Here is a 22,282-nt window from a genome sequence, read left to right as displayed (position 1 = left end):
AAATGTGTAGGTTAAGAGTAATTTAAAAGATATGTATATTAGTTGTTCTAAAAAAATATATATAATTGTAATGCTTGCAACTACTTTTAACAAATAATTTCATACAAATAAAAGTTAAATCATCAAAAATTCCAAATAAAATTATAACTTAACGTTTCGACTCCATGTTCTAGCTTTTTCTTTTTCCCTTCCAAGAATACCCTAAATCAATATGTACAAATGGAACAACCCAATTTATACAGATTGCTTAGAGATGGTTTACAGGCCTTCGGTTTAAGTAAAATTGTTTTGTATTATTCAGTAAATTACAATAAATGATTGTAAATGTTTAATAAGCAATAATAGCTTATTGCCTCCAGAAAAAATGGCTTTATCACTAGCGATGACAAATTGGACGGTCGTGTCATGTTTTTAGCTGATACGAAACTAACACGACAATCACCCAACTAAAACACGCTAAAAACGACTATCTCAAAAAATGATAAAATAAAAATAAACATTTAGATAACATGAAAAACACAACAAAAACATGTTAATGTTGTATCACTTTTGTGTCAAATCTTGAACACAAACACGACACTAAGTTGTGTTTTATACAGTTGACATGAACACAAACAAGAATTTAAAATTTAATTTCGTCCCGATTTTTGTTTCGTACAGTGTATTTTTATTGTGTTGTGTCATGGGTTGCTACCCTATTACCCACGTCATGAAATCTATTTTCCACAATTTTCATAAATATATTTGTCTTAAAAAATGTAAGGCTTTCTAATTTATATAACTAATAAAGAAGTGGACAATTAATTATAGTAAACAAAAAAAAAATACATACCAAGTTATACCTACAATTAGCAAAAAAGGAAAAAATGATCAACTGATCCGGTATCAAACATACTTATTACTAAAAGTTTTTTGGACCAAAAACTATTATATTTATTTCAAGAATGTACAAAATAAAGCATACAAGATCCATGATCTTTAGCAACGAATCCATCATGTTTAAAGTTCTTTTCTTGTTAATAATATTTATATATTCATGTAACGTTAGATGAACTTTGGGGATTAAATGTACAATTGACACGAACCAAAAACAAGATCCCATCTTAGACTATTAATTATATCACTACGTCCTCAATCATACCTTCCACCTCGCCATCGATCTTTCCACATGAGGATATAAATATTCTTACAGCACCACAGAAATAGCTGGCAATCTTCTCATATATATTAATGCTTAATCTTTTAATATAGGGATACACCAAAATAGACGGCTTATTTTAAGAAAATGATAATCTTTTTTATACTTTAAACAAAATAATCTCAATTTAGTAATGGTTCTTGATTTGAGAAATTGTTATTTTGATGGTAAAAACCTTCGTAAAAACTTCAAATAAGGTATTGATTACGACATTACGAACTGTTTTAAGTTTTTTGTGGTGGAACCATTCAAAAACAAGTTTGCTATTTTGCAATAGTATGATCATTTTATTTAGAATGTGAAAAAGATGACTGATTTTTTTTTTTTTTTTTGAACAACCAATCACATATGAAAAAAGAATGAAGCTAGCAACTAGTAAAATGCTAGAAAAAGAGTTGCATTATAATGATCAATTCCAACCCTTAGAATCCATGGATTATATCACTCCAATGAGTATTAAGATGTTCTAAAAGTAAATTAAGTCTCAAATGATTAATTAGAATGTTTGTTGATGGGAGTGAGTGTGAAATGCTACTTTGACATTGGATCATTCGTTAGCATTCCAATACTTCTAACACTCCTATATAAGTGTAAATAGGCTATTAAAGCATTAAAATGAGTTTACAAATGTCCTATGGGTATTATGGTCATTTTGTAACCAAAGATTGGTGATGTTATTATGTGAAGTATGGGGTGAAATGAAAGTATAAGATGCAAAGAAGGTAGAATAGCTTAGCTTACCTTGAGGTGAGCATTATCGAATACATGTCCCATAAAAACAAATCAAATATGTTTTCATAATTTGAAAGTGTTAAGATGTTTATATATCGTTTTTTATGTGTTTAACTATGTGATATCAAGAAGTTGTAGTAGAAAGTGGGGAAAACTTATTTTTTATATTGATCAAATAGTAATTGGTACATAAAACTATAGATAAATAATACTAAATTTCACAAAAAAATCAATTAGTTTTAAGAACTCATAGTTTCTTAAGAACCTAAAAACTTTTTTTCTTGATAACCTTTTCAAGAAAATAACTTAATGCATCTAGTAATTAATACATAACACTATAGATAAATAATACTAAATTTCATAAAAAAATCAATTAGTTTTAAGAACTCATAGTTTCTTAAGAACCTAAAAACTTTTTTTCTTGATAACCTTTTCAAGAAAATAACTTAATGCATCTAGACAAACATATATAAGCAAGAATGTAGAAATTATCATAAAAGATGATTTCTTTTTGTTATATGTATATATGCATATAGTGTTGTCCACATATGCACATCATAAAAAATAACATTTTTTTTTTTCAAAATCAACGAATATCTATGTCACATTGTTCAAATGCATTAATATTTGAACTCAATATTTGAATAAAAAAGATACAATATCCTCCTACTCACCAAATCATGACAAGTAGTATCAAAATAAAAGGATGCGAAAAAAAAAATAGAAAAAAAAAAGTACATTACACATGTCAATCATAGAAGGAAATTATACTTTCCTTTCAAATAATAAACCCCCTTTATTAGCATAGTTTGTTACATTTGCAAGAAAAATCAAAAATACGAATCGAACAACCAAAGTACAAGAGCTTTTATTTTAAGGTGGAGTGAGCTACTTGTGTGCATCTAATTCACGTCTAACATATGCTCATGACACAAAGTTGTTGACCCAATTGGATTTCTTTTCTTTTCTTTTTTTTTTTTTTTTTTTTCTCAATAGAGAGAGAGAACTAACTCTATAACAATAAGATACCAAAACTAACCTCCTATAAATATAAATAATAATATTCAAGTAGCTTGAGCAAGATCCTTAAGAAACGACACCACATCATCCGATGTTGGAAGCAAATACCGAGCATTTGTATGTGTCCTTCCCACGGAACACGAGAAATAATTATCCGCTTTTAGATCAAGAACATTCCATGATACCTTGTCCGGCGTTGCGGACGATCGTTTCCCACCATTCTCTAACACATGATGATTTCTATTATTATTATTATTATTATTATTATTATTATTATTATTATTATTATTATTCATCCGCTTATTATCGGGAGCTCGTTGGTGTTGGTGACTCTGTTTTTGAGAAGATTTTGATGACCCGCTTTTTCCCTGAGGCTTTGTAGCATCACTTTGCTTTGGTCGAGGAATACCGATGCTATTAGAGGGTAACTCTGGCTCAAAAAAGGTGTATATATCTTCATCCTACAAAGATACAAAAAAAATTACAATTTGTTTGCTTTTTCATTTCTTCTTATGATAACATTATACTTTGTAAAGTGGAATGTTGCAATTGGGTAGATTTTTTTAAAGAATTGGGTATATATATACCTTTCCAAGAAAATGGCCAATGCATAGGACATAATCAATTGGGGATGAAATGGATTTGCTATGAACAATCTCCCCTAATATACGAACAATTGTGATACCCTGTAAAAGAAGATTGATCCAATGGATTAGAACATCCAATTATATAGAGGGATAAATATAGGAAATGGCAACGTACTTTCATTTATTTGTTCTGTATTTTGAAAAAGCAACTTAATCATAGCATTATACTTTACTTTCATTTCTTTCTATTACAACATTATAGTTACGTGTTTTTTTTTTATTATTATAACAATGTATTTTGAAAAACCTAATTTATTATAGCATAGTACTTTACTTTCATTTATTTGTTTATTATACCATCTTATGTTCATTTCTTTCTATTACAATTTACAACATTATTCATTAATTTTTTTTTTTTTTGTAATTAAAACAACGTACTTTGAAAAATCTACCAAATTATAGCATTGTACTTTACTATCATTTTTTGTTTAAAACATCTTACTTTCATTTCTTTTGATTACATCATTACACATTCAATATTTTTTTCTTATTACAACAATATACATTCAACTTTTTTCTCATTATAACAATGTAACTCAAACAATCCACCAAATTATAGCATTCTACTTTCCCTTTTATATTATAACATTGTACTTTGAAAAATCTACTCAATAATTTTATATTATGTGCATTTGCTATTGTAATCACACAATCACCAAAAAAAAAAAGTCAAAAAGTCAAAAAGTCAACCTTAGTTACGCCGGCTGCTCGGACCTCGACAGAGCGGCTACCTTGTACAACATCCACGGAAGCATTAGATATGGGGCCCGTCCACAAATGTTGGAGCATGTCACGCGCTTGAAGCCTCCCAAATTCAACATCTGCATTTCCCATTGCCATGACAACGAGCAAAACAAAAGAAAACACAATACTAATGAAGGCTTATCTAAAAACTTGGATAAGGGCATTTTCGTAAAAATACCTGCGTATTTGTAATTCCATACCAGTGACGTCTCACGAAGCTCGAAATGTGATCGAGGTGTTCGTTCCGTAAAATACTCAAACACATGCTGCCATAAAAGATTACACAGTAATGTCAGGACAGGACGACAGGACAGGACAGGACAAGACAAGACAGAAAAGAATGATTTTGTACTGTGTTTGGCATATATTGAAATGGGACCACGACTCATAAAAAGACGGGAATGCCCTTATCATAAAAAATAACCCTAATGTAGCAAAAGGAGACGCTAGGAAGGAAAATGTTAAAAGAGTAAATTACACGAATGGTCCCTATGGTTTGGGGAAATTTGCGAGCTTGTCCCTAACTTATTTTTTAACTCGGAAGGTCCTTACTGTTTGTTTTTGTTACGTGCTTGGTCCCTATAATTTGTTTTTGTCACACGTTTGACCCCTATCTTACCTAAAAAGAATATTATTTAAATAGGGAAAAATGATGAGGTATGTAAGGTAAGATGAGGGGGTGGGATTGGGGGTGTGTTTATTTAAATAAATCAAAAAATCAAGGGCAAAATAGTCTTTTTAGGTAAGACAGGGACCAAGCGCGTAACAAAAACAAGCAGCAGGGACCTTTCAAATTAAAAAAATAGGTTAGGGACCAAACGCGCAAATTACCCTAAACCATAGGGACTATTCGTGTAATTTACTCATGTTAAAAAGACGAAAATAACCTTGACACTGTCGACCCATTCCATATTTGAATGTTCGGGCATTGTTGTCATCCAGCTTCCTCTAGTAGACCGCAGAAACATTCCGTTCTCAGCAGCCAACCACATGTTGAACTCACCAAAGTTCTGAAAAATTAAGGAGAAAAAAAACCTCAGAGTTGTCAAAAAATAACATGTTCAGAAACATAAAAATGAATTCGGTTTTTATTATATTACTTCATCCAATACAGTTCGATCACTTCCACTCAAGACAACAACCGTTGTATTTTGATCATTGCAAAGTTTTATTAGCGATTCTTTTAATTCAGGATGCAATTTTAGATCCATTTCTCTGATCTGATCACCTCCACGCCTATCAGGAGTATCCACTGGTTCGGTTAATGTAGCACTGAATCCCTGTGGATTTTCATATAAATTATTGTGGAACATGAGAAAAATTGTTATGAGATAATTCAAGTGTTTGGATTTTTATTTTTTTTTTTTAAAAAAAAAAAGATTTGGAGGCAATACCAGTATGACCAAACGGTTACTTGATTGTAAATAGCACTCGATCGCCTCTTCAACCGGAAGTAGTGGTGGAACTTGTCTTATTCTTTGTTGTGCTTCAACTACAGTATCATTCAGTTCGCTACAATAACAAATTAAACCTTAAACTCTGGCTAATAAATTTGTTACTTTAAGCTCTTTTTTGCTATACAGGATAGAACAGAACAAAACATGACAATCTTGTACTGTGTCTCTGACATGCATTGGACTTTGGGCCCAGGACTATTGTGAATGAGACAAAAATTGCAACTTTTTGTCCTATCCAAAAAGGTGAAACAAAATGGGACATGGATTCACTCTCGATCTGTCGTTTGTGCAAAAGACGTGAACGCCCTCCTCATCCTAATCATCAAAAATATCCCTAGAAAGCTTGTCTGGTTTACTCCAGTCCAATCACATGTAACAAATGCAGCCTTCGGCTGCATTTGTTACATGGGATAGAGCTTGGATAGAACAAGACTAGACTTGTACAACTATTTTCAATGATGAGAATGAGGAGGGCATTTACGTCTTTTACACAAACAAGAGATCAAGAGTGAGTCTATGTCCCATCTTGTTTCACCTTTTTGGATAGGACAAAAAGCTGTAATTTTTGTCTCATTCACAATAGTCCTGGGCCCGGAGTCCAATGCATGTCAGAGACATAGGAAAAGACTGTCATGTCATGTTTTGTCCTGTATGACAAAACAAAACGGGGCCCACAGATGGGGAAAGAGAAGGGCATTTAAGTAAATACCTAACAAAAGTTTCAGCCCATTCTTGAGCTGTATGAGTTGTGACATGTAAAAAATTATGGCGATGACGTTTCTCTCTTTCTTCAGGTGTCATATTCAAAGCTTGGCCAATTGAAGCTGCAACTTCAGTTATGTTCCAAGGGTTAACAAGAATAGCCCCAGCACCAAGGGATTGTGCAGCACCTGCAAACTATATATGTACACCAAAAGAAATTTTATATAAAATCTTTGATAACAAATATTAATTAAATAAAATCCATTCTAGAAAACATTTATGATAGCAATAGGCAATAGTTACTTACCTCACTTAAAATCAGCACCCCTCTTTTAGCATCTTGGCATGCAACAAACTCATAACTAACAAGATTCATTCCATCCCTCAATGATGTGACAATTGCTATATCTGGCAATGTAAAAAAGTAAAAAAAATAAAATAAATAAATAAATAAACAAAATACATTATAAAGTAAGTTCGTGTAATCATTAATTTTAATGAATCAGTATCAGTACCAGTAACAGCATATAGTGCACATAAAGCCTGAAAATCAAGAGATCGATCCTGAAAACATAACATAAAGCTGTTCAAAACATGATAAAAAACAAACATTAATAAGAAAAAAAGATGAAAACTTTGATGCACATTCTGTCAACTTATTCTCAATTCTATGTGTTTTTATTGGTTAAAAAGTTGAAAAAAAAAATCAAGTTGATTAGTCCTAAAAGAAATTTGAAAAGCCAATTAATTAAAATGGAAAATTGTAGAGACTAGCAACATACTAATATGTGCAATGTATTTTATTTTTTATACCAATAATAGCATTGTACTTTATTTGTTACATATTGTTATAATCAGTAAGGAAATGTATTAATCATGTTTGCTTTTATGAGTAAAGAATTGTAAATATGTTGCTACTATGTGTAAAGAAAATGTAAAAAAAAAAAAAAAAAAAAAAAGTAAATTGTCTATATTAGTAAAAAGAGTAAAATATGTTGCTATTTCCTGTAAATTTACCGAATAAAAAAATAAAAAGCTAACCAGATGGTGAATAGGAACAGTTGTGAGAGTCCCAAATCTTCCATTTATTCGGCCCACAATTTCATGGACTTGACTTGTGAGTTTCTGATCTGCAAAAAAAATAAAAATTATAAGAAATTAAAAAATATAAAAAATATATCAATATTTTTTAGAAACATACACTCAGGAACATCTGTTCTTGTTGGAACTGCAATCTGTAATAAAACCACTTTATCGCGCCAATATTGATTTTCTTCTAGAAACTTCTCAAATGCAAGAATCTTTTGAGGAATCCCTTTGATCATATCTAACCTATCAACTCCTAACATAACCTTCCACAAAGAACAAATTTTTATAAGGAATTTAGATTTATTATTCCAAAAAAAATTAAAAGATTTAGTTTTTTAATAGTAGTAACATTACCTTTCTCCCAGAAAATCTCTCTTTTAATTCTTTAATATGTTCTTGTACTTGAGGATTCTCAAGTGCACGAATAAATCGATCTGAATCTATTCCAATTGGAAACTGTAATTCCACCAATTCAATCAGACAAAAAAAAAAGAAAAGAAATAATCATGTCAGATGTAAATCAGGTACACAGTGGGGCCCACAAGTAGATTTTACATAATTAATGTTAAAATTACCGCAGCAACTCTAGTGAGCCTCCCTTGATCCTCTACTCCTTCAGGTGTTCCTTCAAGTCCAAGTATACGAGTACAAGCACTAACAAAGTGTCTTGCATAATCATACGTATGAAAACTATTAAAAAAAAAAGATTCAAGTAAATTAAAATATACTCAACATGTGAAAAAAGTTTCTTTTAAATCACAATAAAGAAATATAAAGCAAGATTCTTGGTACAATGACAAGACATAACTGTCATTCTTCCAACAACCCCTGAGCTGGCCCACACTGTCTCAAAATCAGATACACAGTGGCCTGCTAGATGACTGACATGACAAAACTACAAAAGTATAGAATTGTAACGAACAAAATTACGAAATTACCCAACCAAATCGGCGGCAAGGACCGCGCGTAGAAGCTCAGAGCGAGAAGGCAATGTCCTATGAATTTCAGAAGATGGGAATGGAGTATGAAGAAACCAACCGACTTTCATGTTGCTATTGTGATCTTTAAGGCATTTTGGAAGAAACATAAGATGATAATCATGGCACCAAACAACATCACCTTCTTCATAATGCTCGTTTACAACATCTGCAAACATTTGATTTGCTTTTTTGTATGCTGCAAATTGGGATTGAAAACTTCTTGTTGTGGCTAATCGATCTTCTTGTGGAAGACCAAGGTAATGGAAAAGTGGCCATAATATGTTGTTGCAATAACCGTTGTAATATTGATGCACTACTTCTTCATCAAGAAACACCGGTATGCATCTCTACATCATAAATAATTTGTCATAAGTAATACTCAAATGATAATAATAACAATACCCTTTATTTTAACTTTTTAATCTCATATGACCAAAGAGTGTCAACCAAGTTTCTTAAGGCTCGAATTGGACGAACAAAGGGTATTTCCAAATTCCAATGATGAAGATCAGAAGGCCATTTACGTCTTTTGCACATAAGAGTGACTAAGAACAAGTCTATATCCTAAACCTAGTCCAATGTAGTATCACACATGTCATGTCATGTGTAACATACAAATGCATGCCAAAAACAGTATCATCTGTTATGTCATGTCATGTGTAACAAATCAACACATGCCATAAACAGTATCATCTATTGTACAAATATTGAGTAGTCATGTCATGTACTGTGTAACAAACAGAAAACTACCTTTTCAGCTAATGCTTTGGTCAAAGCTCTTTGACCAGGTTCATCTGGGACATTTACACCTGCCCATCCAATCCATTTCGCCTCAACCTCCTTAACCCCTTTCAATTCAACCAAAACAAAAAACAGATTAAAAAGTTTCATTCTTTTGATCTTTTCACACAATTCCATTAAAAAAAAAAAGATTTAAAACTTACCAAGAAGAGCACTAACAAGGCCACCAGCACTAACCTCTAAAGACCAACTCTCTTCCCCCCTTCTAACGGCGGAAACCGGCAGTCTATTAGCAACCACCAACAACCGCTGTGTAAACAACCCTCCATCGGGCTTTTCCCACCCTTCACGTGCAGCTGAAGAAGCACCTTCTAGATACTGTTCAACTAAATTCTCACCATACTCGATTCCAATTCCATCATTGTTAGCTTCATTGCTATAAGAAGCTTTACTATTCTTTCGTAATTCTCTTTCTCTCAAAAGCCTCTCTATACGACTTGTTGGAATAGATGAGTTTCCGTTGTACTTATTCCCAGGCATAACCTTAACGCCACTCGAAAATGTCCCCTTCTTCTTCTTCTTCTTCTTCTTCTTCTACATTATAAGTGTAACAAACAGTTAAATCACTGATCGTAATAATTGTATTGGATTGATTCATTATCGTAAGTAAACAGAATGAAAACTAGATGACCCAAAAAAGGGGGATTATAGCTTAAAAGAAAGAGATAATACGGAGAACGAATGGGATCCACAAATAATTTATGGGGTCTACCACTTGTGTCGTATTGTTTTACTCCAAGATTTCAAAACCCCACGTTTTAATTCATCCTAATTTACCATAGACTCCAATTAGTTTCAAGGTTATTTTGACAAAAAAAGGCATTGCATGTCAAGTTTGTTATATCGAAACTGGGTAAAAATCGTAAAAGAGTGAGCTTTTCGAGAAATTAAACAAAACCCAGTTGATATGGATTCAAGAAACAAGAAATCAAACACCGACTCACCAAGATCGAATGATTTTCTTGGAGTGAATCAGCCGTCGGATCGCCGGAGATTTTGAATCCCCGCCGTTGAATTGAGGGTTTAAGAGAGAGAGAAAGATAGAGAGGAGGCGCTTGGGTTGCAGAATATAGACATAGTGGGAGAAAGAAGAGGGAACAGATGGAAACTCGTGTAAGCTTTACAAGGTCTATGTCTCACAGCCATGCAAGTAAAAAAACATCGATGATTGGTGATGATCGGGATTGTATTTATTAATTCATTATTATTATATTAATTTAAATTGAAAATTGATTTTGTTTAAATAATAAGGGGTTTGTATAAGTTGAGTCTAATATCCTTGATATCATAATTTGAATTGGTTTTTTGATATGGTTTTTTATTGAGTTTGAAAAAGATTATGTTATGGTTTGATTTGATCAAAATTGACTCAATTAGATCTTATTCAATAACTAACAAACAATTTTTGAAATCTAGTAATATGAAAGAAAATAGAAGAAAGTTAAAGTTGAAATGAGAATTTTCAAGAAGAAGGACAAAGGTGAAATGAGAATTTTCAAGTGTAAAAAGTAAGTCATTTATCATATTATTTTACCTAAATTTTGGTTTGTTTTTCCTATAATCCCTTTCAATACCTTTTTTGTTGTTTTTCACATGAAAGTCTAGAAATACTTTTCAAAAAGGTGCATGATTAGGTTCCGGTAGGCAAGGAAAGGTAATCAAGTTATGTTACGTTTTTCTATTTTTTGAATAATGAAAAAAAGTAAAGATTTATGTTGCTTTTAATTAGGCATGTTGCAATCAACATTATGATAAAATAGACATTCCAAGGAAAAACGCAAAAAAGAATACTTCTTTTTTGATTAATCGTTAAAATAAAATTAAGCTTTTGGCATTTACTTTTAACCCTATGAAAGTTTTGAATTTTGTATGAAATGATGGTAATTCGAAAGAAATGTGTATTTTTACTAACAATTATAATTTGAATTTACTTATCAAAAGATATTTTGAATCCTATAATTTTTTATACCAAAACAATATTAAAGAAATAAATGGTCAGATTAAGAGATATATACAGTAAAGTCCCAATATTTTCATCGATTTGACAAGAAAGTTTTAACTTTATTTTTTTGACAGTAAAGTCCAAATTACTGACAGTTTTTGACACTTTTACCATTTTTTCCCGGTTAGACGGTAATTTGGAATTTTTTGTCAAAAACATAAAGTTTTGGACTTTCTTGTCAAATCGTCATTTAGGACTTTACTGTCAAAAAAATAAATTTTAGGACTTTTTTGTCAAATCGTTGAAAATATTGGGACTTTAGTGTATATATAATTTTTTTTGGTTAAAAGTTTAATGGTATGATACTCTTTAAGCATAAGAGTTATTGAAACCTTCACTAATCTGCTAGATCCTATTGAAATCCTTAACGTTTGCTTCTTGATAAATCATTTTTTTAATCTCAACAAACCGACATTGAAAAAAATTGAGATAATCAAGAAAGAAAGAACCAGGGTTGTGTTGACTTTTTGCAGCCCCAAAAATGGAGAAATAAGAAACCGAAAAAAACGAAATTGCCCTTCTTTCCCTTCTCCACATTCACACCATTTTGACTAGGCATGTGTTGTTTGTGTTTGTATAAAGCCAAGACAATTTCGTTTTTTTAGGTTTCTAATTTCTCCATTTTTGAGACTGCAAAAGGCCAACGCAACCCTGGTTCTTTCTTTCTTTCTTGATTATCTCAATTTTTTTCAATGTCGGTTTGTTGAGATTAAAAAAACGATTTAACAAGAAGCAAACGTAAAGGATTTCAATAGGATCTAGCTGATTAGAGAAGATTTCAATAACTCTTATGCTTAAAGAGTATCATACCATTAAATTTCTAACCAAAAAAATTATATATACACTAAAGTCCCAATATTTTCAACGATTTGACAAAAAAAGTCTTAAACTTTTTTTATATATATAGTAAAGTCCTAATTGACGATTTGACAAGAAAGTCCTAAACTTTATTTTGTTGACAAAAAGTCCTAATTACCGGCTAACCGGGAAAAAAGGTAAAAGTGTCAAAAACTATCGGTAATTTGGACTTTACTGTCAAAAAAATAAAGTTTAGGACTTTCTTATCAAATCGATGAAAATATTGGGACTTTACTGTATATATCACGTCAAATTAATTGCTTGAGATGAAGAGGAAAAAATTAGTTACCATCATAATAAGCATACTACATTACAAAGTAACAAACAACGTTCACGAACAATACATGTTCAGATGAAAATATTAATCCAAATTTTGATACATATTATTTTAGCTTTGTACTACAATAGATACACACGCTGCATCTATTCCAAAATGGTTAATGATCTAGAAAGGTAACGAACTTTGGTCTTTGTCCACATTTAGGTAATCATGTTATTTTCGTACATATTTGACTATCGAATTTGTTTGACCTGTTTACAATAAGGTAATATTACTGTAATTACCGGTCATATTACCATATTTTGAACAGATCAAACAAATTCAATTGTCAAAAGTGTACGAAAAAACATGGTTACCTATATATGGAGAAAGACCAAAGTTCGTTATCTTTCAGGATCGTTAACACATTCCAAAAGAATTGTGGGTAGAAGGCAAAGCTTTCAAAAACTTGAATGTGATTTGGAATTGTTCTTCTTAATATTTATAAAAACATGCTTTTGATAAATAAGTTTAAAATTATTATATATATAGTAACTAAAAACTATAAATTTCTTCGAGAAAGTGTTTTTTTTATTCGTTTTCACTTTATACGAATAATAAAATGAATTTACACACATACGGAATACACTTTGTAATATCTTTTCGATTACGACAACCAAATCTTTTTCGCTCTTTTTTTGATCCTTTTGTTCCTAACTTTTTTGAACCCTTTTTATTTGTTGGTCTCTTTTGACGCAAGTAAATATATTTTGCAAAAATGTATATTTTCAAGAAGTTTAAAAACATTAGTCCTTCTATCTTGAAAAATAAGGAAAATATCTAAAATAATCATCAATGATAATTTATTTGTTGTTTTGGTTATTAAATTTTTAATTGTATCTAATTAATCATCAAGCATCATTTTTTGGTTTTATCATACCATCAATTTTAATCTTTTAGTATTAAATATTGTCTTTTCTCTTTAAGGTTAAAAGTTCAAGTCTAATTATAGACTTATATAAAATTCAGAGTAGATTAGATTGTCGTTCAATAAAAAAATAAAAGTATATTGTCTTTAATATCACTAACTTCGATACTCACAATATTGATGCTCCGTTAATATGAAACTTATACAAACAAGTATACAGTCTTGTTTTCTCATAAGTATCTGTTAGTAACATTGATAATCATAATAACTTCGATCTCCATAATACCAAATTTTATTAAAAAACAAACTAAAAGTTATGCGTATGTTGTATACATATGTGTATACACGTGTTTGTTAGATTCTTTTTGAATCTTATGTTAGCCTCAAACTTATAAAACTTTTTTTTTATGATAAAGATGTAATCTTTTTTTTATAGCCAACTGTTTTTGTCGAAATGGAAAATGACATAAAATGGCAATTAATACATTTTTTTGTTATGTAAACCAATAAAGTTTTAATTGTATCTAACTGACCATAATTTTTGTTTTTTTTTTTGTTTTGACATTATTATTCCTTGATTACTTGGATATAAACCGATGACATGGACTCCACGTAGGCAAGGAAAGTGTTATCCCCGTAAGTTTGGAAGGATTACCTCGCTCACATACTGCAGTGGGGTATGGTGGTGTTTTTACCACGGTGGTGAACACTACACTATCGGTGCGGTGAAGGTGAGGCGAAACATCGTACGATGAAGGGTTGCCCCTTCTCTTTCATCGGTACCGGCAACAGCAAGGTATGCCTAATCATAAATGATTATACGACAGAGAGGTATAATCATATATGGTTATACATATTTGTACGTATATGCCTAATCTTAAATGAGTATACATATATGTTTGTTCACTGATTGAGTAATCATATATGATTATGATAGTTGATGGCAGAAGAGGTGGTGGTGACAAAGGTGGCAGTGGTATAAGTGACGGAGTGACAATGATGGGGTCGGTTGGTGTTAGAGGTGGTGGTAGTGGTAGTGGCGGTGTCGGTTGTGGTGATGGGATGGTGGAGGTGGAGAAATGAACGGGCGGCGCGATATAATCATTTATGATTATAACAGGTATGTCGTGCTGGTACGCCGGAGGGTTAGAGCGGTAGATGTGAAATATATGGTTGAGATTGAATCTCAAGATCTCTGTTTTATGAACGTCTCTCTCTCTCTCTCTCTCTATGTGTGTGTGTAAGCTTGTATGCAATAAATGTGCTCAATAATGCCTATTTTCGCACTATTTCTCCCCTCACAAACCTCATCAGTTTGCCAATATTCTTAAAATTTTGGGTGCCAACAATGTCTCTTAAGTTGTTCATGGTATGGTGCATGACATACCCTTTATCATTCTTGCATCACTAACTTGTCATACAATATTTTTTATACTAAAGTCCTAATTTCTCCTAAATATCTATCACTAACTTTAATATCCACAATACCAAAGTTAACTCAATAAGATATTCAAATTAGTAAAACTTCATGATAATCTAAAGGTTATAAGTTTGTATAATGTGTACATATGCGTGGATATGATTGTTCATTTATTTTTTATTTTTTTTTTCAGTTTCAAGCTAGTAAAGTCTTTTTATGATAAAGATGTACTACTTCCGTCCCAAATTGATAGTCCAATTTTGAATTTTGAAGTCTTTTTTCTTCAATTTTGACCTTAATTATTTTTGTTGTTGATAGATAATACTTAATGCAAAATATATGAATGAATTGTATTTTAAATGTTTTTTCATTCTTATAAGTTTTATCAAGTAATATATAACACAAATAAAAATATTTAAGGTCAAAGTTGAAGAAAAAAGACTTCAAAAATCAAAAGTGGATCATCAATTTGGGACGGAGGGAGTAATATTTTTATGGTCAACTGTTTATTTAGATAGAAAATATCATAATATTACAATGAATAATACTTTATTTTCTCTTTGAGTCACTAAAGTTTCAATTGTATCTCGTTGACCAACAAACTTTATTTTATTGTATTGTATTATTGACTATGTGGACATAAGGTGATGAAGCATCCACGTAGGCACATAACGAATTATCCCGAGTAAAAGACAAAGTTGATGGTATAATAAAAGAAAAAAAAATTGTTGGTAAATTAAATACAATAAGAAGTTTAGTTTCTTAAAGAGCAAATAAAGTGTTATTGGTGACCATTTAATGATATTTTACCTAAAAATATAATATATAAAAAAAATTCTATGATTGGTTCTTGTTTACAAAAGTCTTAGGTTTAATGTCTATTTTTTGTGTAGATTCCCCATGATATTTGAATTTCTTGTATGGTCGGTCCATAACAGATGTAAAATGATTTTTATATATTTTTATTATCTTTTACTTTTTCCTTAAACTTATTTATAATTTTGTATTAGTATTACTTTATAAAGGCATCATCATAAACCTTGCCCCACTACCCCCAACTACCATCCTCATTTTCCAGTTTTCTTGGTCACCTTTTTCTTATCGGTGACCGCATCTCCATCAAGGTCCTTTATATTGGATTCCAATACAGTTGTCAGAATCCAATGTAAATTATGGTCATCTGTATATCTTTAGATTCCAACACTACAATTGATATCAAAATCAAAAGAAAAAAAAATTATGGAAACTATTCATACCCATAAAAGTTAGGGAAAATGTCTAGACCTACAAAAACTTAGATTTGGCTTTCCAGATTTCCGAACTATTGCAAAGCCACATAAAATGTAAAATCTAGAGAAACATATGAATTTAAATGGGTTGTACCTCTCAAATGATAGAATATTTTAAGGGTTAAAAAGGGAGATAGTAGGCAAGAATTCCATCACCAAGAACCAAAATCATCACATGAAAACCACGTGAAAATTTGTCTATAATATAGTATATAATCTAGCACTAAGCCCATCCAGATAAATAAAAGGATAAAGAGTAGATGTATGGCTTTTTGTAAACTATAGGGACTAATCGTGAAATTTTATCTATAATATAAATCTAGCAAATAGTTTAATAAAAATATTTGATCATTTCCAAAATGATTTTTAAATAATTGGAGAAATTATGGATCATAATTTTTAAATAATAAGAGAAATATGAAGCAAAACAAACTTAATTTATCGATACTTTGTAATGATTCTACGGGCATCCACAATAAGGGCTGAATACAATGCCAAATAGGGGAGATAATGTGTGTTTTCAATTCAATTCTTAAAAAACTCATAAATTTGTGCTAAAATTTCTATTCAACCCTTTGATAACGTCTATTTTATGTATATATTTATGATGTTTTCTTACTATTTTATAATACGTTTTTATGTTATTTAGAACTAAAAGATACTTAATATGCTTTGAAATGTTCAACTACAGTTAAAATCAGAGCTGGAATGCAAAAAGAGGAGAAAGAAGTTAAAAAGACGCAAAAAGGATGTTGTTGGACAACTTGACCGCTCGTCAGTGTTTTGGCCATATCTCATAACTCGTAACTCCAATTGATGGAATTTAAAATGTTCTGAAAAGTAAACACAATTTCGAACCACTTTCGTGTTTTGAGAAAATGTTGATTCCCCCTCACCATGACATGGTGATCCAACCGCGACGTGGTGATTAGAATGTTCGATACCATCAGGCTGACATGGAGGATACGAGATTTCGATGAGGACCACAACGTAGTGGCGGTCAACCACGACGTGGTGACCAGTTATAAGCTATAAATAGAGTCGAGAATTACCCCTAATGATATATCTTCAACCCTAATTTGTTCCCTACGATTATAAACCTCAGAGAAACCGTTTTGAGAGTCTAAAAGGCGGTCGGATGGCTGTTAAGCTGATATGGAGCGAAGATCTGAAAGATTCGAGAGTAGATTCATGTCGGGAATCATTCGATTTGCTTTTCTGGTCACGATTAGTAATCCAATTGTATTCCTACTGGTTTTACTTTATAAATTCAGGTGTTAAAACCTGTTGCTTTTGTTTAGAGTAGATAAAACTCGATTTTATGTGTTGATTTCAATGATTTGTATTTTATTAATTTGGTTATTAATTGTGCTTGATTGATCATCACCTATCATCTTAAAGTTATGATTTTTATTGCCTATTGTTGACTTTTGTGTATTTAAGAGGACCAGTCTAATTACATTAACTTGAATCTTAATTAGTTTATGATTATTAAAATGTTAGGGCTAGAGATTGATTAAATCCTAGGATTAGGTAATGTTAATATGTGACTTTGAGTGTTTAGAGAGCTTAGATATCCATGTTATGCTTTGATTGATTGTCATGACCATTGATGAGAAATCACTAGATCATATCATTCATAATCCAAATATATTAAATTAATTATGTATTCACTAATTGTATGATCATTGTGTTAGTTGTTCATTAATTATTAGTACTAAGAAATTTGATCAAGATAACTAATCACATTAGAATTTGGTAACCAACTAATAGATCCATTACACTATTATCGAAGTTAACCATGATTTTGAGAAGTAATTCAATCTAAACTTGAGTACCTAAAGTGATTCGTTTCTAATCAGTTTATCTAGTTAGTTCAGTTGTTAATTTAATTGAGCTTTTTTATAATAAAACCCTCTTTTTATTGCTTTCATTTATTTAATGTAACCCATAATCAAATATTTTAATATTAGTTCTCTACAGTTACCCTTGTGTTCGACACCTTTACTTATCAAAATTATACTATGCTCGATCAGATTCATTATATGTAAGGTGTAGTTTAGATGCAATGAACTAGGAATTATATATTAAAAAAAAACAAGTTCATCATAAAATACAACCTTTCAATAAGATTGAATTTGAACTCTATACACATACTTTCTTTCTCTATTATATTATATTCAAATTTAATCTACTTTTCTATATTATATTCAAATCTAATATATTGAATGGGAATGCCCTAAGCAACTATACTAATTTGTAAAAGAGCCTCCTCTAAAAAATGGAAACTAATATATTATGTTACGACAATCTATAATGATGGTCAAAAGCAACAAATTATAAGAATATATTATTTCCTTTCTTTGGTTTTCAATTTTCATCTAAAAACATGAATAAAATCAATAAGTTACTTTTTTTTCTTTGTTTACCTTCACTCCAAAAGTGAAGAACTCTATGTTACCAACCACGTGGTCTTTTCGCATGTAAACAAAAATTCACATGACACATGTGTCATCAATTTTTATTATATTATTTTAACAGACACTAGCATTAGCATTAGCATATAGAAACCTCATAAGGGAAACACGAAAATACTTGTCAAAATCATTGATAATATGCTAGTGTTTCTTATTAATGTTTAATAACGATAATGACTTGAAAGGATAACGGATTTTCCATTTTATTTATATTTAGTCATTAATTTTTTTTTATTATCTATTTGTTACTGAACTATTGAAATTGTTCACATTTTATCCTTATGACCGATAGTGGCAACTAAAGAATGAAAAAAATTTAGTGACTAAATGTGAACAAAGTTGAAAATTCATTTCCCTCTAAAAAAAAGTTTAATGACTAAATGTGAACAAACTTCCTTTTATATTATGTTTTAGCAAATTATTTATTTTTGTTAAATTCTAGCAACATTTGTTGATGAAGAAATCTATAAAATAAAAAAACAAAACCCCAAAAAATAAATTAAAAAAAATGAAAAACCGAAACCGAAATAAAAAACCAATGGTTTGATATTTTCCAAAATAAAAAATAAAAATTTCTAATCTGCTTTTGGTTTAACAAAAAAATAAATCATTCTCACCCATAGCACCGTTTTAATTGTTGAATATATAGCTATTTTTTGTTAAAAAAAATATTTTTGTAAAGGTAATATGGATGGGGTGGTTTGTGCCAACACTTTATAAAACATGTTAACGATTTTAGTTAACTCTATATGTGTAGTTAAATAATCATAAATTTCATTAAATATTCAAATTTTTTAAGAAAATACAATCTCAAATATAAATCAATTGTCCGGATAAATTAAAAATGTCTAAATTCTAAACAACTTGACTTTCATTTTCGATATCTTTTTTAATAGTAAATATACTAATATGATATATGTCAATACATGGAGTATAACAACATATATAATGCATCAATGTATGTATGTATTCTTTTATAAACAACGTATATAGTTTAATGTATGTCAATTTATGTGTTGCATGATTTTATAACACAAAATTCATACATATAATATTAGGATAATTTTATACATATAATATTGCATAGTTTTATAATATAAAACTTATAAATTAATATTGGTTTCATTTTTTTTTATACATTTTTCGGGGTTTTGTTCTTTTCTATTTCATAGATTTTTTCATCAACAAATTTTGTTAAAATTTAACAAAAATACATAATTTGCTAAACCATAATACAAGAGGAAAATTTGTTCACATTTAGTCATTGAACAACTTTGTTCACATTTAATCACTAAACTTTTTCATTATCTATTTGTCACTGAACTATTGAAATTGTTCAGATTTTACCCTTATGACTGGTTGTTACCGGACATAAGGGTAAAATGTGAACAATTTCAATAGTTAAGCGGCAAATAGATAATGAAAAAAAGTTTAATGACTAAATGTGAACAAAATCGAAAGTCTGTTACCCTTTCAAGTCATTATCCCTTCTTAATAACATCAATATTTATAAAAGATATAGATTTAAAGAAAAAGCAAAGGTTGTTGATATTCTTTATTTTTTAAATAAAGAATATTGAAAATCATAAAAGAAAGAAAATGAAAGTTCATTTATGCGGGTTGTTTTCGATCCAAAAAATTTGAGTGGAAGAGAAAGGATGAGATGCCTTTTTTTTTTTTTTGTGAAAAACCTTTTTTTGGTGCTTAGGATGCCCTATACTATGGAGGGAATTTGTTCTATTTTTGTTTTTCAGATTTAAAAAACTTTAAGTTTATGAACACATTTATAACTATTTATTTTGGTTGTTAAACATATGAGCGAGTAAATTATTCAAAGTGTTTTAGACTTCTAGTAGTTGATCAAAATTGATAGTTTCGTCTCTATTTTTCTTTTTTTGCATTCGAACCATCTCTATAGAGATAATATCACTGGTACTCTATAAAAATTTTGAAATTGATTTAATTGGTCCCAAACTTTTTTTCCTAGGTGCTTAAACTTCTATGTGAATATTTAAAACATCATTAAGATCAATGAATAGGTTTTAAAATGTCCTTCGAGTTGAAATGAATAACTAGGCACACTCTTATAGTTTAAAACTAGAATTTGCCTGCTCCCGCTCTCCACGGGGAAGTAGGGATGGGAAGTGTCAACATACGAAAGTGTAGGGACCTAATCTATCAACAAAACTTTTATGGTCAAAATCTGAAATAAAAAAGTTTTATGGCCAATGTATGAAACCACAAAACTATAATATAGGAACCAAATATGTCAAAGAAAAAAGAATTTTTGTAGCTAAAGTATGAAATAAAAAACATGTATGGTCAAAGTATGAAAGCATAAAAATATATTAACTAAATTTGTAAAACAATTTAAAATGTAGGCCAAAGTTGTAAATAATGAAAGCTTAGGGAGAGAGTTAAATGGTGATATTAAATTCTGAGGACTTAAGTTGTTAAAGTTATAAATAAAAATAAAGGCATATACTTTACTATTCATAAGAACTTTTGGTTTTATATTATTATAAAAGTATTATGGTGAAAATAAGAATATGAACTTTTGGTTTAATATTATTATAAAACTATTATGGTGAAAATAAGAAAGGCAAATACTGAAACTTTTGGTTTAATATACATATGATAATGTCCTTACAACATCATTAAGGTCAAAGAATAGTAATTTAATTAAAACATCTTAAAGGGTAACCTGGTTACCCTCATTTCACCATAGCCTTGTTGTGAATTCACCGAAAAGTCGCAAAATGAATAACTAGGCACACTCTTATACACATAAATGGATAATCATATTTCCTTTTATTCAAAATGAAGTTTCTAAATAAAACGTAAAATCGGCAACTGTATTTAATTCTGTAAACATTTCGATCTAAATCTCATAGTCAGTAGTAGACAACACATGAATCTAAACCTTTTAAGAAATCTTTATTTATTTCATTCGTAATTCTATGCCAAATCAACACAATTACAACCAAACATACAACAACAAAATACATATAACTAACTCAAAGTACATATACAAAAAGCTAACCTTTTAGTCGATACTACAATCTTCAAATATGAAATCTCCTTGTTGTTATAGTTCGAAAACGAATCGGTAGTGAATGATGGAGAGATCAAGGGTTTTGTAGGAGAAGAAGGTGTGTGATTGAATGCAGGAAAGCATAGTTTAGGGATCATGAAAGCAAAATTCGACAGAGGTGTAGGGAGTAGGGTCGCCTCTAGTTTGAATTCCATTTGTTCTTGATCCAGAAATTTCTGGTGGAAGAGAAAGGATGGGATCGACTTTTTGTGAAAAACTTTCTTTTTGGTGCTTGTGATGCCTTTATCGTATGGAGGGAATTTGTTCTTCAACCTTTGGTTTTTTTAGCCTCAACAATTTTTTAGTACCTTTTGAGTACTGATATTCTTTTTTCCTACTACTTTCAAAAGGTCAATGCACGATATGCTGACTTTTGTTTTTTATTCAATTATGAAAGGAAAATAAATTGAATGGTTGCATGTTGTGACACCTACGTACTTACGTAGTGCGCACCATTGCCGCTTGTTTCCATATTTAATTGAAAACGACTCCCTAAGGATCTTTTGAATTGACATCACATTTTGCTTCATTGATGGTTCCTACTTATTGGATTTAAATATTTTAATTCAAAAATTTTAATAAAAA

At 30.2% G+C, this 22,282-nt stretch overlaps 1 protein-coding gene across 3 annotated transcripts; it reads right to left on the bottom strand.

Moving 5' to 3' along the window:
• Positions 1-2,682: 2,682 nt before the first annotated feature.
• LOC111905075 (alpha,alpha-trehalose-phosphate synthase [UDP-forming] 1) lies at positions 2,683-21,995 on the bottom strand. 3 transcript variants are annotated; one of them, XM_052767960.1, is made up of 18 exons: positions 21,647-21,994; positions 9,514-9,904; positions 9,320-9,417; positions 8,528-8,916; positions 8,165-8,279; positions 7,944-8,045; positions 7,702-7,852; positions 7,542-7,630; positions 7,016-7,064; positions 6,808-6,908; positions 6,508-6,695; positions 5,736-5,853; positions 5,442-5,621; positions 5,229-5,351; positions 4,520-4,607; positions 4,288-4,418; positions 3,538-3,636; positions 2,683-3,411 (listed from the first exon to the last, which is right to left on the bottom strand). In XM_052767960.1, the coding sequence occupies exons 2-18, from the start codon at positions 9,848-9,850 to the stop codon at positions 2,995-2,997; spliced, it is 2,775 nt and encodes a 924-aa protein (XP_052623920.1). In that variant the 5' UTR covers positions 9,851-9,904; positions 21,647-21,994; the 3' UTR covers positions 2,683-2,994. The 3 variants fall into 3 exon arrangements, 2 of the variants coding, with proteins under 2 accessions (XP_052623920.1, XP_052623921.1); XM_052767961.1 differs by lacking the exon at positions 21,647-21,994 and adding an exon at positions 10,315-10,512; XR_008227271.1 differs by having other exon boundaries at positions 3,371-3,411; positions 4,542-4,607; positions 21,647-21,995.
• Between the last annotated feature and the right edge of the window lie 287 nt (positions 21,996-22,282).

Source organism: Lactuca sativa, chromosome 9, assembly GCF_002870075.4.
Source record: "Lactuca sativa cultivar Salinas chromosome 9, Lsat_Salinas_v11, whole genome shotgun sequence".
Classification (NCBI taxonomy): Eukaryota; Viridiplantae; Streptophyta; class Magnoliopsida; order Asterales; family Asteraceae; genus Lactuca; species Lactuca sativa.
This window is presented reverse-complemented; position numbering and strand designations above follow the sequence as displayed.